The sequence below is a fragment of the Mus caroli genome, unplaced genomic scaffold (assembly GCF_978045245.1).
Source record: "Mus caroli unplaced genomic scaffold, Mus_caroli_1 scaffold_12, whole genome shotgun sequence".
Lineage (NCBI taxonomy): Eukaryota > Metazoa > Chordata > Mammalia > Rodentia > Muridae > Mus > Mus caroli.
This window is the reverse complement of record NW_028227267.1, coordinates 20,050,188-20,066,244: the sequence shown is the minus strand read 5'-3', so window position 1 is coordinate 20,066,244 and position 16,057 is coordinate 20,050,188. Positions and strand designations below refer to the sequence as shown.

The 16,057-nt window shown below is 46.6% G+C and overlaps 1 protein-coding gene across 6 annotated transcripts in view; it reads right to left on the bottom strand.

The window, feature by feature from the left end:
- Arhgef3 (Rho guanine nucleotide exchange factor 3) overlaps positions 1 to 16,057 on the bottom strand; it is a 289,379-nt gene that overhangs the window by 187,358 nt on the left and 85,964 nt on the right. For all 6 annotated transcript variants that reach the window (XM_021181453.3, XM_029468792.2, XM_021181454.3 and 3 more), the window contains one exon: positions 9,281 to 9,347. In XM_021181453.3, the coding sequence (XP_021037112.1) occupies positions 9,281 to 9,347 (67 nt within the window). The remainder of the gene's footprint in view (positions 1 to 9,280; positions 9,348 to 16,057) is intronic.

The following is a 16,057-nucleotide window of genomic DNA, read 5'->3' as shown; positions in this document are numbered from 1 at the left end:
GTGAAAGAGAAATTCAGAAGCAAGGTTTCCAGCTAAATGGCAAAAAGCAGCTCCTGCCCTAATAGAGGTGTCCCCAGATCAGTCTGTCTGCCCCTCAGGGAGAGAAGGGTGCAATGGGAACGGGTGAGAGGCTTCTCGTTCTAAGCCAGGCTGGCCTCTTGTGGCAATCCACTTGTTTCAGGCTCCTGAGTGCTAGGATGATAGGCATGAACTGTTAGGCCCAGCTGTTTCTGAATCTCTGATGTAAGCATGGGGCAGTGGTCCAGGGAACCTTCTGTATGTGGGCTTCTTGCTTGACTGCTAAGGAGGCAGAGGACATTCAAACACCATAACAAGTTGCTTTTCCCTGTGTGCTTGACATGATTTAATGAACAATGTGGTCCAGATCTTTAAAGGGCAGTGGTGACTCCCAGTCTGATCTATTGATGGACCACAGTGATAAAGAAGATGGGAAGAAAGAAAGCCAGGGACAGGGCCTTAGCCAGCTCCCATTCCCAGATTCTGACATGGGCAGAAAACAGGAAAAATAGACACACTGTGAGAAAAGGAAACTGAATGGGAAGTTTCTTCTTTAGAGGGGAAAATTTCCCTTGGTTCGTTGGTGTAGCAAGATCACTGCCGTGATATGGTATACCGAAGGCTAAATTTTATTAAAATAAAGATAAAGAGGGGGATGGAGAGGTGGCTCAGAGGTTAAGAGCACTGCTCTTCCAAAGATCATGAGTTCAAATCCCAGCAACCACATGGATTCATTTTCAGTCTGGGGGAACTGGCGGAAGTCTGTCTGTAGAGCTGCTGTGCCAACGGCAGAGAAGAAGCAGGTTCCAGAGACTTCTTAGTTCCCATATCATACTTTGAAAAATTCCTATACCACTGCATGTTTGAAAACCTGCCTTGTGGGCTGAGGAGATGAAATCAGGTGTTAAAGGGCTTGCTGGACAAGCATGAGGACTTTAGTGTGATCTCCAGAACTCCTGTAAAAAGCCAGGCATGGTGGCCTGCACTGGGGCAGGAGAGACAGGTGGAACAATGGTTAATCAGCCAGCGGAGGTAAATCTGCAAGATCTAAGACAGAGCAAGACCCTGGAACTAAACTAAGCAAAGGTGGATGATCCCAAGGAATGGTCCTTAGGTAGCATTCTGATCTGTATACACACAAACACACATACACACACACAGACACACACACACAGACACACACATACACACACACACACAGACTCTTTTTTATACATTATCATTCCAGGAGGGTGTGTTAGCACACACAGCAAGGTCAGAGGAGAACTGTGAAATGTGTTCTCTTCTCCCAAGGGTCGCAGGTATCCGAGTCAAGGCCTTAGGCTTTCAACATAAGCTCCTTTACCCACTGAGCCTTCCTGTCAGTCCCCAGTTTAAGTTCTGTCACTTTCAGCTACGATTCCCTAATTAGCCCAAAGTCCAAGCAGCCTTTACACTGATTAACTGACATGATAGCTACGTTAGACAAAGTACGCCACCAGGTTAGCCTCAATTGTGCACAATCTGTACATACGGCACCCAAGTCCACTACAACCCTACAGGTCAGGAGTGTGGCCAAAAATACCAAACCAAACCAAAACCAAAATAACATAAAACGAAAAGACAAAAGCTTGAATCTGAAGATGGGCTGCAGTGTGCCTGCCATAGTTTGGTGTCAGCAAGCCAAGGACACGGGCTTCCCCTCCCAGGAAATAGCAGCTATACCCAGAGTGACTGCCTCCATCTAAAAGACACCTCCCATCAAAAAGGCATTCATTAAACACATGCCTCTAGAAAATGCTCACTCCAGGCACAAGGGCACCTGGGTGGTAAGGAGCTGCACACTTACCTCCACAGGAGGCGTTATTCAGGACACTGGGCACCATTACAAAGTCTCAAGTTTTAAAGATGGCCTTATCATCTGCCCCATAAGGACTTGATGCTGACATATAGGTAGTCTGAAGTCCTTGTTCTGGCATTGGCACATGGCTTTATCACTTAGGTCTCTGTTATGGTGGCCAAGGACTGTCTACCAAACTCAGAGTCTGGACTATCCAGGGACAGCCTACAGTAAAATGTTCAGCCATGGGTGTGCATGGTGGCTTCCCTAGGCTCTCAGAAGGAGTAGAAGGGGAGATGTGGACATATGTCTTTGGGCATAAGACAAGCAGGCTAGGCCCTTTCTGTATACCCAGACTTTAGCAGTCTTGAGAGGTCTGTACAACGTCAGTGAATGGTGTCCTCTGGGGCAGGAACTTCTAACCCCAAACTTGATTAAATATACCCCCTCTTGCTTATAGAAGATTCTGATTGTGGAAGATATTTTTTTAATTATCATGCTTATTCCTTTTGCTAATTATGGATGCAATACAACTCCTCTCTAGGAAATTCCTACATGAGAAAAAGAATGTAGTCAATGCCAGAGTTCCAGAAGTTCTCACCTGTGTCACTCAGGCTGTCAATCAAGTTCTCACCTAGCTCAGGCTGTCACTCAAGTTCTCACCTAGCTCAGGCTGTCAGTCAAGGCTGGCAGCTTCCACAAACCTTTGCTATGCATGGATTCATGTGTCATCTCCCTTCAAATGTAGATTATTTCTGCTTGCTTTTCACCACGAACAAATGAATTAAATTTAGTTATATATCGGGTACTACCCACTCACACTATATACTTTACATCATCTACACATATATACATCCACACTACTGAGAGCACAGGCTCTGAGGCCAAACTGATTTGTTTAAAAGCTGGACTTGGGGCCAGCAGAATGGCTCAGTGGGTAGAGACCCTGGCCAGCAAGCCTGATGATCAAAATCTGATGCTTCAGACCCATAGGGAACAAGGAAAAGAACCAACTCCTGTGACATCCTGCACACTGTTGTCCTCTGATGTACATGCATGTGCCCCCTCCTGTGACCCATATACAATAAATAAATAAAATGCAATTTAAGCAAACTGGACCTCTGTCTCATCACTGTGAAACTCCGGGCTACTTCTGGTTTTATTCTTGTCACCTGAGGGCTGGGGACAAGAACAGGATAGGGAGTGGACGTGGGGGGCTAGAGAGATGGCTCAGAGGTTAAGAGCACTGACTGCTCTTCCCGAGGTCCTGAGTTCAAGTCTCAGCAACCACATGGTGGCTCACAACCATCTGTAATGCGATCTGATGCCCTCTTCTGGTGTGTCTGACAGCTACAGTGTACTTACATATAATAAATAAATCTTAAAAAAAAAAAAAAGAACAGGATGGCTGAACTGGCTGCTATACCACGTGACGCTGTCACACAGGAGACTTAAATGAATGCACTGCACTGCTAAGGGTGTTTGTGTCACTGATGGCATTTTGTTATTGTTGCTGCTGGTACCTTTGTCATTTTAAAATATCAGTTAAAATGAACGGTTTGACTTTGTATCTCCTCTTTGGGACTTGCTTATTCTAACTCCTTCACAACTTTTCTACCAGGTCCTCAAACCTGCATCATGCCTTTGCCAAAGTCCTTTGTATATTTGGAAAGTTGGTATGCGATAAGTAATATCGATATTTTCCCTTGCAAATAACTTTATATGGAAACAATGCTCCACGACAATGGTCCTTAAGACATGGGGGTGCTGGAGTGTATGAAGTTGGCTGGAGTCCAGGCGCTAGCTTATGATGTGTGGTCACTGAGGCAAGTTACTTTCCTTACGAATCCGTGTCGAGGCCGATATCTAAAACTGAGTCCAGAATGCCTATCTTTAGGGCCGCACAGGCCCCTTACAATCCCCTCCCCTACGCGCAGGCAGGACCTCAGGAGTCTCTTACCAACTGTGAACTCTCAGATCATTAGGAAGAGCACTGTCTGGGTGGTGGGAGAGCCTCGTCTAAGCTGCTGAGCAGCATGCAGAGTTGATGGAGAGGAGGCTCTCTGTCATTGGCTCTGAAGGTGGAAGGCATGGGGAGAGTGGGCCTGTGGGGACTAAAAGCAGCAAGGGTGTGAACCTGAAGGCCTGGAAATCCTGAGGAACTAAGAGGAGGTTCATCCTGGAGAGACATCAGCCCAGTTTGACATCATGACTTCTGTGCTATGACACCCCAAGCAGAAACCCTGCCCCTTGGGCCTCTCATTTCTGCCACACAGAACTGAGCTGTTCCACGAGAGAAAGTCAACTCCTACTCTTGGGATTTGCTTTGGGAAGTGGTCAGATGCAAAAACGCTCAACCAAGCCTGGTGGGACTAATGGAGCCATTGCTGTTACACAGCAGAATGGGACAGCAGCCACTTCTTAAATATAGGGAGATGAAAACTTTAAAAACAAAATTTGAGGAAATAAAACCATATTAAAGGGGATTCTGATTGCTAAAAGGTTTTAAATAAAATATTCTCTTATCTCTAGTACTTTTAAAAGGGCACACTTTAACAACAACGTGTTCATTGGCCTTTGTATTTTATTTTATTGGGTTTTTGTCTGTTATGAGGCATCAATACATTGCTCACATTGGCCTCAAATTCCTAGTGATCTTCCTGCCTCAGTCTCCTTGGCCCCACATGGTGTGTGAGGATACAAACTGAGGTTGCTGTACCTGTACGGCAGGCTCTTCTCCAACTGAGCCATCTCCTCAACTCTTCCCTCTTCTTTAACATGAAAATATCACTCAGCTCTCAATATCCATGGGTCCTAAATCCACAGATTGGACCATGGGTGAGGATTATGTGAGGGCTGGAGAGGTGGTTCAGTGATTAAGAGCGCTGGCTGTTCTTCAAGAGGACCAGGTTCAAGACCAAGGCACCCACCCACATGGTGGCTCACAACCATCTGTAACTCCAGTTCTTGGGTGCCTGATACCCTCTTCCGGCCTCTGTGGGCACTGTACACACATGGCACATAGATAAGTGCTCAGGCACACATCAAATAAAAACTTAAAAATAATTTTTAAAATATTTGAAAATAGGAACAGCACCCAGGGTGGGAATCACCAGAATGTTCTTCTTGTCATTCTTCCCTGAGTAAAATATTTCCACAGTGTTTACAATACTTTAGGTAGCACAGAGATCCACAGACGCTTTCCTGTGTACAGGAGAATATGTACTTCTCATACACAGACTCACAAGTGTCCAGTGACTTGGGAGGTCTTGAATCCACACCCCTCCATTTTGTCTACACTGGAGGAATACCATGGTCTGACCTGGAGCCCTTGTTCGGTAAGCAGAGGTGAAGCTGAGGCAGAGGCCTGGCCTGGTGATGAAGGCCTGCTGCCTCCTTTTGATGCTTAGCAACAGAAAGGTCACAGCTGGTGGGGATGTGGCCTGGTGAGGTGTAAGTGGGAGGGACTCTCACCCCACTCAGTTGTGAATGTGAGAGAATCTCAGACGGAAGACTTGACCGTTCCCTTTCAGACACCAGGAGCATGGTGGGTAAGGCTATGAGGTGAGGACACAGGCCTCACCACTACATCTGAGAAGTGCCAGTCCTGAATTCTCTCCCCTTGGAGCAGCCCTTAGAGTGATCACAACTGTCCATGAACTGGACTCTCTTTGGAAAACAGCGTTAGACTCTTTCTCTGAGCTACTGGCCTAGCCTCATCTCAAGTGACACAAACCCTGGCCAGAGGGAGGCACCTCACCAAGCCTTGTCCTGCTGGGCTGCTGGATACCAACCACTTAATCATAGGGGCTAGTCATCACACAGCACATAGCTCAGGCTGGGCGGGAGTTCTGCAATAGGATTTTACCTGGGAACCCTAGAAACAAAGATTTGTTTCCTCTGTTCAGATCAACATAACTCTTAAAAAAAATCCATAGGCAGAAAAATGATACATGCACAGAGAGTGACAAAGTAGAGAAAGGACATACTCCTGGATACAGCCATGCCTGAAATCCGCCCACCTTGGCTTACTTCAGTCATATGGACCATCAGTTCCCTTTTCACTTGTGGTAGTTCACATTGAGTACTTTGCCTGCATCCAGAGTTCTGACCAGGCATTCAGCTAAAACCGAGAAAGACTATGCTGTTTGTGAGAGTCTCAAGATGTCTCCAAAGTGAAGACTAGGCACTGGAGAAACAGCCCGGAGGGTGTCTGAAACCCCTGCTGCTCTAGCCGAGCTCCAGCACCTCCAGCACTACTCGGTGCACAGGAGGTCCCTGTGAGGCTCATTCTAGCTCATCTACAGACAAGAGCAAGAAAGTCACAGCTCCATGGACCAGGGAAGTGACTCTGTGGTTAAAGGACTTGCCGAGCAACTAGAGTTTAGATCCTTAGAATCCTAGAACCCGAAGAAATGCCAGATGGGAGTGACAACCTGCCTCTAATTATGGACTTGGAAGGCAGAGACAAGGAAGAATATTGCTAGTGAGCTCCTTGTCAGCGTCTCTCTCTCTCTCTCTCTCTCTCTCTCTCACACACACACACACACACACACTCTGGCAACCTGGGGCAGGGCTAACCTAGTCTGTAAGCAGACCAGATGCAGCATGACTAGCCCTTCCTGTCTCTCCCCACAGATGAAACGCCTACAGATAGAGTTAAGAAAGAAAGCCCATGCCTGATGCTTGTACAACATGAGGACGCTGTATAATTCACTCTGCAAGGCCTTTGAAAACAGCGGGATATCCCTCTCCGCTCTTCAGCTACTCCTGTCCCAGTTCTTTCCCATGTGTGCGTCTCTCTTCACCTCTCATCTAGAACATTATTCATCTTTCCAGGACACTCCTCGTCACCCTGACTCTATCCCTCAGTCCTGCTTCCTAACAACCGCCCTGGATCTGGGCGAGCACACTCAGCATCCTTTTCTTCTGCAAGCTAAAGAACAGAATTGCAAACACTTGCACTCTAATGGCTTTCTCCACCACATGTACAAAGTCAGAAAATTTGCTAGCACACAGATTCTAAAACCATCCTTTCTAAACAAAGAAGGAAACAATGTGTTCCAGGAATGCTTTGCTCTAGAAACCCTAGAAGAGCAGGCACAGCTCCGTCTAACAGACCTGCGATTGACTTGCGTTACAGATCTGCACCACCAGATCACTTCACAGTAGCAAGGTCTTCCTACACACTGGGTCCTTCGTAGCACTACAGAAGAGTCCTGCTGGGAACGAGATGTTTGCACTCTCTGGGGTCTCGTCCACACACGTGCCATCGAGGATCCTCTTCAGTGGGGGGCCTCGCCACAGAGGAATATGGATCAGCAAGGCCCAACACCTTTGCCTCTGGTGAATCTTGATGTCATTTTGTCTGACTTTTTCAAGCAGCCCCGGGGCCAGAAGAAATCAAAGAAAGAACAAGAAACCAAGACAAACACTGCCACTGACCTAAGCACCAGTTGAAATTTAGTTATTCATGCCAGGTTAAAAAGTTGAGAAATTCTCACTGATTTTGCAACATGGGGAATCAGACCTGGGGTCTTGTGTATGATCGTCAAACACTCAGCCTGAGGTTTTCTGAAAAAGAATCTCACTAATGTAGCCCAGGCTAGCTAGACTGCATTACTCATGATCCTCTGTCTCTATAATTTATAGATGAGGGTCTCTAAAATAATTTTCCAAAAAGAAACAGATATTGACACCTCAAGACCATAGACAGAATAGTCAGCCCAGCTGGCCTGGGAGAGAGGGTTGATTCCCTGAAGTGTGGGACTTTGGGTACTTGGCCATTTGGGATGGGCTTTCTTCCCTATGTACCTACCACTCTTGGCTAACAACACTGAATAGCAGAACACTGAAGAGGGATCAATAAATACATTGAAAACAAGGTCCTTACAAAAGATTGCTTTGCTCATGAAAGATCTGGTTTCTGTGTCACGGGTCCACAATGACATCAGTGGTCAGTTTCCGAAGTGTGTCTAGGCTGCATGGGCAACAGAGACTTCTGGCCTATGACTCTGGGAAATGCTGCAAACCCCACTTCTGGAGTCTCCAGACATTATCCCATCTCTGACATGTCCTACAGTGGTGAACACATTTTATACGGCACATTCAGCATGTCCCAAATATACTGCACCCCACAAGCCTTTTTATCTCTTGCTGATCATGATCACCCCCTGAACCCACTTGGGAAATGGTGGTCTTATCCAGAAAAACATCAACAGCAGGCACCTAATTCAGCCAGTCACACACCTACCCCAGAAGTCAGTACAATTGAGCACAGTCTCCTCCTGCTCAATGAAAAGTATGCTGTCACCCATACAACATCAGGTCAGTGAGATGGCTCACTGGGTAAAGGTGACTATCACCAAACATGACCTGTAGTCAATCCCTGGACCTATACGATGGAAGGAGAAAACTGACTCCCATTTGCAAGTTGTCCTCAGATTTCCACACATGTGCCACGGCACATGCTGCACACACACCCACAAATGGCAGATAAATAAATAAATAAATAAATATTTTAAATCAGTGTCACGTCCCACAGTTTTAATAAAGGACTGCATTCTATCCACAACTTCAAAGGATGTCTAGAACCAGTTAGAACAAATCAAAATAGCATTGACTAAAGACTTGACACACAATTTAACAATGTCACGTGGATGTTGTGCAAGATAGGTGCCCTTCATTCCTTCAACAAACCAGGCATTAGGCCAGGTCTACTTATAGAGCAGTAAACAAAAAATAAACAAGATCTCAACACACTTCCACTTGAGGCTTCCAAGTTTCCAAGGTACTTCAGGAGGTACCTAACCAAATACAGTGGTAAGACACACGGGGGCACCTGGGAGGGCTTGCAAGCCAGCTTCATAACAACTGTCCACAGAGGGCTGGGCATCAGAGGTGAAATGGATAGGGCTGGAACAGCATGCTCAGGAGCGTGGGGAGAGCATCCTCATAGGTGATGGTCTGGGAGTGAAGGAACTCAGAACACCCCTGCAGGTCCAAAGGTCCCAGCTAGAGCCACCGGAGTACCTCGGGTCCTCCATGTGCCATGACTGACATCATCACACTCATATCAAGGAAGATGATGGCACCAAGAGGTAGAACTGCCTGACCCTTCCTAGGCCAGGAAGAGCCTGGTGTTTTGTACTTGAGGAAACTTCACGAGTGCCTTGACCCCTGAAGGCTTGCACCTGCACATCATCATCAGACTGGCAGATTGCTCGCTCCCCTTCCCTCCACTCCAAGGAGCAGAGGAGCACGGAGTGATGCTAGCTTAATAGAGCTTGGTGTTTTCACAAGAGTCTTCTACAGCCACATGCTCTGTCCAGGGCAGGCTGTGGCATCCATACATGAACACATGGGTGAAGCTTGTCAGGAGAGTGAAATGCAGCATACCATGTCCCCACCAATGGGATGGGGTCACCTAGGATGGACACTTACCCCTCTGAAATTCCAAGCTTTGGGAGAGGGAAACATGGAGAAGTTGTTCTGCCTCGGCCGCTTGGGTCTAGAAGAGAAAAGAAAAGGCCAGTGTTCAGGGATGAGATACACAGGGGAAGTGGCTGCCACTCAAAGAGGACCACTGTTGAGACAGATGGCCTGGGGCGTGAGGCAGACTACTCCTTCAGAGACTTGGGCAGCTACTTTCACACCACACCCCAGCTTGACCCCCCCAAAAGAAAAATTCCACAGCCCCACAGAAAAGTCAACCTTTCAACCGTGAAAATGAAATCTACAGCTAAACCCAGATGCAACCAAAAGCCAGACCTGATGCCCAGGATCTGTCTTTATTTCTAACATACAAGTAATTCCCAAATGGACACCATTAGGTGATGCAATGTTCATGGCTTCGATTCAGACAAGATCCCTCCCTCATTACACACAGGCTGAGGAGCCCCAGTGTCTCCCCGAAGGCCACACAAGCTGGAGGTTTTTAATTTTTTATGATATTTATTGTGTGGTGGGTTCAGTGTGCCATGCATGTGACTGGAGGTCAGGGGAAAATGTGAGGAAATCAGTTCTTTCTTGCCTCATGGGTTCTAGAGATTAAATTTGAGTCTTCAGGGTTGGCAGCAAGGGTCTTCATGGGCTGAGCCATCTCACCAGCCCCACCATACTTTTTTTTAAGGAAAGGTAAAATAAAAACATTTTCATGCAAACTGAAAGATGTAAATTATTTTGTTTTGTTTTGTTGTTGTTGTTTTGGTTTTTCCAGACAGGGTTTCTCTGTGTTTTATAGGCAAGATCTTTAGATTTTAGTCTAGGTGAAATGCAAGCTCTGAACAGAAGACAAACTAAGTCTAAGCTTTCAAAGGACGGCCCTTAGTGCAATATGAACAAAGCTCTAAGAAACAACACAGGACAGTACAAAGGTAAGATGGTCTTGCAGTGACCCTGATGAGGAATGGCAAGAACTTGGACCAACCGTGGCAGAAGGCATTGGATGAGAGACAGGTGAAATAAATGAATTAAAGATGATCTATGAATTCCAGACCCAACTAGGAACAGAGAGGAGGTCTAGGGGGAGAACTGAGATGGGACAGAACCCATAAGCAGACACATCACACTTGAAGTGATAGAGTCTCCAGGTTGGAGACTGAAGATTGGGGGAAGTTAGGGAAGCTGCCCAAGGTCACTGTGCATCCTTCAGGGTGGAGCTGAGGATGCACAGCTGGATACAAAGGGCAGAGAGCATTCATGAGCAGTTGGCCTACAAACACAGGAAGAACCCTGCCAAGACAAGAAAACACTTGAGTCAGGGAACATTGTGTGTGGGGGGTGGGGGTGGGGGGCGTTGGGGGGGGTGTCAAATGACAGCTATCCTTCAAGTTAGTCAGTGGAGCACAGTCAGGAGAACAGAGACATCGTTATATTGGCAAGAGGTCCCCAGTGACTTGCCATGAGGATTTTAGTGGTGCTGAGGACAAGAGCCAAGAGTCCCTTGTTCAGACAGTGAGGCAGAGCATTATTTGTACAGAATGGGAATTGATAGAGATCTTAGCTATTGATTAATCCAGTGAAACCATGGGCTCCTTGAAGCAGGCACATTGTCTGTCTTCTTATGGCTAACTTAGAGAATGGAGAATCCACGTGTCTCCAGTATCTGGAGACTTTCCTGAATGTTCCTGACATCTGCTGTCAGGGAGCCCAGGCCAACAGTACTCCCTGTTCTGGCAGTGAGGTGGCAAAGATAATAAGCAATGGCACAGCCAAAGGGCCGCTCCTCTCCCTTAACCACAGGACACTTACTCAGTGCACACAGTATGCCAGTGTCTGAGCCATTGGTGTTCTCACCCCATTACCAGGGCATGCATGGCACACCAAACTTCAAACAGGGAAGCCAGCTGTGACCTGCTAGAATCAATAGAAACCATGGGATATTTTAAAGGGATATTTTATAACGGATTTGTTTGAAAATATACTGTTGGAAACGTTGTTTTTAAATATCCAGAGGCTATGAATGATGATTCTGAACCATTTGGAGACACTTTTAGAAGCTGAAGGGTGGCTCTCCCTCCATCCCTGCAACTGTATCCATCTGAACCGCAACATGTTTGCATAGTGAGAGGTTTCCTTGTATCCTACAGAAATCCATATCCTGAGCCTGTAGAGGTCACAGCCCAGTAGAACAGCTTCAGATCCCTCCAGAAAGAATCATTATTTTCTACTCTTTAATCAAGCAGCAGCAGACTGTCATTTAAAAAAAAAAAAAACTCTCCTGGGGAGCCCCCAGTTCTTTCCTGAGTGTGTGTGTGTGTTTTTCTAACCAGGACTCTGTGTTCGGACTCTACCTTCCCATGAGTCCCCTGGAGAGTTGCCCCCATTCTGTGTGGAATAAGATACCAGATCGCTTTGCTCAGAAGGAAAACATGGAATCTGGTCACCAGCACCTGACCCTCAACAGCACCAGCTTCCAGCCTGCACAGATGGGAACCCTCAGTCCCTCTATTGTAGACAGCTAAGGTTTCCTTTTAGCAAACCAACCCTTGCAGAGTGCATACTGTGTGCCAGGTACTGTGCTAAGTGCCTATCAAACATTAACTCATTCTGTCTTCAAGACAATGAATAGATACTATTGTTATTCCTACTTCCCAAAGGAAGAAACCAAGGCTTTAACAGGTTAAATGATTTGCCCAAAAGCACAAAGCTAACTGATGCCAAAGCCAGGATTTGAACTCAGGCAGTTCTCATTCCATGGTACACAAAAGAAACACTTGATAGAACCGTTGCAGAAAGAATTGTGAATTGTGAAAATACTACCAAAAGCAATTTTCCAGGTTCACTGCAATCCCCACCCAAACCCCAGTGGCATTCCTCATTGACCTAGGAAAACTAAAACAGAAACCCGAAGTTCATACAGAAGCACAAGATTCCAAATGGTCAAGGCCGACCTTAGCAGAAATAATAGTGCTGGAAGTTTTACAATGTCCAGTGTCCTTATAATATGGAGTCATCGCAACAAGAGCAGCATGGTACTGTTACAGACTCAGAACAGAACAGCCAGAAATAAGCACACACCGTTATAGTTATATAACATAACAAGGCATATGTATTTATTGAGAGGGTATGCCAGAGTATACAAATGGAGCACACAGGGTAACTTGTAAGAGTTGATTTTTTCCTTCTATGGGGGCTAAACTAAGCCACAGGGTTCTGGAGCAAGCCCCTTTACATGCTGAGCCATCTTGGCCCCAAGACGTCAAGAAATAAGGCCAGGCAAGGACTTTCTGAAAAGCACTGTGGTAGCACAGAAAATGACCCCAAAGGGGGTTGTCTGATAGCTCAGTGCTTAAGAGCACAAGCTGCCCTGTGGAGGACCTGGGTGTGGTTCCCAGCACTGACTTGGTGACTTACAGCTCCCTATTAACTCCAGGTACAGGGAGTACAAAGCTATCTTCCAGACCTCTTTTGCAGCAGGCACACATGTAGTGTACACACATACATGCAAGCACTCAAACATACACATAAAATAAAAACATCTTTAAAAATTTAAAAATGAGAGTAAGCAAAACTTAAAAGATCAGCGAAGAACAATATCTTAGCCGGGGAGTGGTGGTGCACACATTTAATCCCAGCACTTGGGAGGCAGAGGCAGGCAGATTTCTGAGGCCAGCCTGGTCTACAGAGTGAGTTCCAGGACAGCCAGGGCTACACAGAGAAACCCTGTCTCAAAAAAAAAAAAAAAACCACACACACACAAAAACCCAAAAAACCAATCTCTTAAAGAGGAAACCATCTTCAAAAGAGGCCCTAGCCAGTACCCACAGATGCTTAGTACTCAGGGATGGGGATCTGAGAGGTAAACACACAGACACAAATACACACACACACACAGACACACACGGGGCCGTGATAGGCAGCCTATTTTGGTTGAATGAGGCTTGTTCTGGCGACCCAGTAGAAAACTCTACAAGGGATAGAAAAGTGAGCCACGTTCCCAGAGTCAGGTGCCTGACACCACAGAGCCCAACTCCATAAGTCTGTGACTATAAGTCACACGGACAATGTCCCAAGCTCCTGGCATTCTGGCTAGACTCCACCCCTACAGTTACCTGACTATAGCCAGGTATGCTCCTCCCCATAGTTACCTGGCAACAGCAAGGTAGCTCAGCTCACTATAAAAGGAGCTGCTTGGCCTCTCCTCACTCTCTTTAAGCTCTCGCCTTTCTTACTCTCATCTCTAGCCCTCCTTCTCTCTCTCTCCCTTCCCCCTCTCTCCACGTGGCCATGGCCAGCCTCTCTCCCTCTTTCTACCTTTTCTCTTTTCCCCTGCCTTTCTACAATAAAGCTCTAAAACCATAGAATGTCTCTGCTCATCAAGGCCTGACATGCTTGAACAATGGGATAGGCTTTCCCCTAAAAAGCCGCATCTAACCTCCCTCCAGAAGGCCTTTCTGTGCTCCAGCCATGGACCGGACCAAGGACTCTCGCCTTTGTGGAAACCACCCAGCACCTCTTCCCTGCTCTCTCCTCCCTTTGGCCCAGGGGCTGACTGAGCCATCCCTGGGCCCCCCCATTCTGTTCTCAGCTTTTCCTCTGTGTCCAGAAGTATTTGAGAACCTGGTACCTAAGACTGCCCCTTGTCCACCCCACCCACTGAGCTGGAATTTAGTGGCTTTCCACAGTCAGACACCCACCAGGGGCCCATGAAAAGCGTGCAGCAGCCCTCCCTTGTCCGCCTGCCCAGAGCACCGGAACTCTGGCGGGTCGCAGGTTTTCCTCCACTCCCTTTATCCCCCCAGTGCCCACTGCCCTGCACACACACACACAATCATCCAGTGAGGAGATGGCTAATTACACAATTCTTCAAAAAGGAGTTACAAATAAAGGAGCTCGCCATCCTTAGCCTTCAGAGAAATGTGAATTAAATCTGCTTTGAGATTTCATCTACCCCAGTCAAAATGGCTGTCATCTCAAGAAAACAAAGGAGACAGGTGTGTGAGTCCACACATCTTTAATCCCAGCAAAAGCCTAGAGATTCCTGAGTTCAAGGACAGCCTAGTCAGTATAGAGAGTTACAGGCCAGACTGGGCAAAATAGTAAGACACTGTCCCCCAAAACAAACACAGACACATGACACACACACAAACAAGAGGAGAGGCTGGGGAGATGGCCCACTCTGCAAAGTGCTTGCTGTGTCAGTGTTGGTGTGAGGTTCTGAGTTCACAGCACCAGCACACATGCTGAACCCAGACATGAAGGCAGCACTGGAGAAGGGGAAAGACAGGTGGAGACACACACACACACAGGCAATAGTGATACAATACAAAGACATTAATCTTACAGATTTTCTTTCATCTGCAAATGAAGACCCATGAAAGCGGGGAGTGTCTGCCTTCAGGTGCAGCAGGAGGCTGAGGCAGTATTGCTTGGGATTGGTAACTCTGGGCTGGACAATACAGTGCGACTAAACCTTATTTTAAAAGAAGACTCATAAACGTTTCCAAATGCACATAATACTGTATTTAAAGTATAGTTTCATATTAATTTCTATTCCCTCTCCCCCCTCCCTCTCCCTCCCCCTTTCCCTCTCCTTCTCCCCCTCCCCCTCTCCCTTCCCTTCCCCCTTTCTTTCTTTCTTTCTTTCTTTCTTTCTTTCTTTCTTTCTTTCTTTCTTTCTTTCTTTCTTTCAAGACAGGAGATGGAGTCTGGGGTTAGCCTGAGATCCACACACTCCTCAGCCAAGTCCTGAGTGCTGCAATTACAGACAGGTACCACCAGGCCCGGACATTTTTTTTTTTTTCCTGCAGGGGCCCGGGACAATTACAGGGCCTCGTGCATTCCAGGCAATTGTTCCAAAATTGACCTACACTTCCAGCCCTTTAAAAACTTCCATGGCTGACTTTTCTGAATATTTAAAACGAATTTAGAGCAAGTAACTCTTAGAAAGCAATTTTTAAATCATTCTTAGAAAGTATGTTTTTAATCACCATGAAGGTCTGCGGAGCTGACTTGGCAGTTAGGAGCATTTAAGGACACAGATTGGTCAGATGGCTCACAACTGCCTGTAACGTCAGCTCCAGGGGATCTGACAACCTCATTTGGCCTCTGTGGGCAAGCATGCACACACACACACATACCCACAGGCCCACAGCCACGCCCTGCCTATAAATAAGAAATAAAATAAGTATTAAAAATCACTATGAACTCAAACTATCTTTTTGAGCTTATGTAAAAATAATATAAGGGGGAAAAAAGCAAACATGTCAAACTATATCTAAATGATAAACAAAACAGAGGTAAGTTCAAGTCCCGTGGCCTGACCCTCTCCTACTTCCTATGGACCCCCGGTAAGAGTCTTTGTCACTCTCCTGCCCTGGCTGGGCCACCTTGTCTGGCCTCAGTGGGAGAGAGGCACCTAGTGTTGCTGTGACTTGATGTGCCAGGTGGGGCACATTCATGGGAGGGAAGGCCTCCCCGTCTCCTCAGAGAAGGAGAGGGAGCGATGGAAGCGAGAGGGTTGCGAGGGTGGGGCTGGGAGAAGAGAGAGGGGCTGTGATCAGGATGCAAAGTGAATAAATTAATTAATAAATGAAAACAAGTGTTACTATTTGGGTTTTGTCCAAGAAGGGAGAAATAGAAGAAACTCTTTCTATTTCATTCAATACTATGTTGATCAGCAGCTAATAAGTCAGCAGGTCGGTGGCCCAACATGTGCACAACCAAGCCCTAAAACTGAGGCCTTACAACGAGCGTTTCTAATTAATGCTCTCTTGC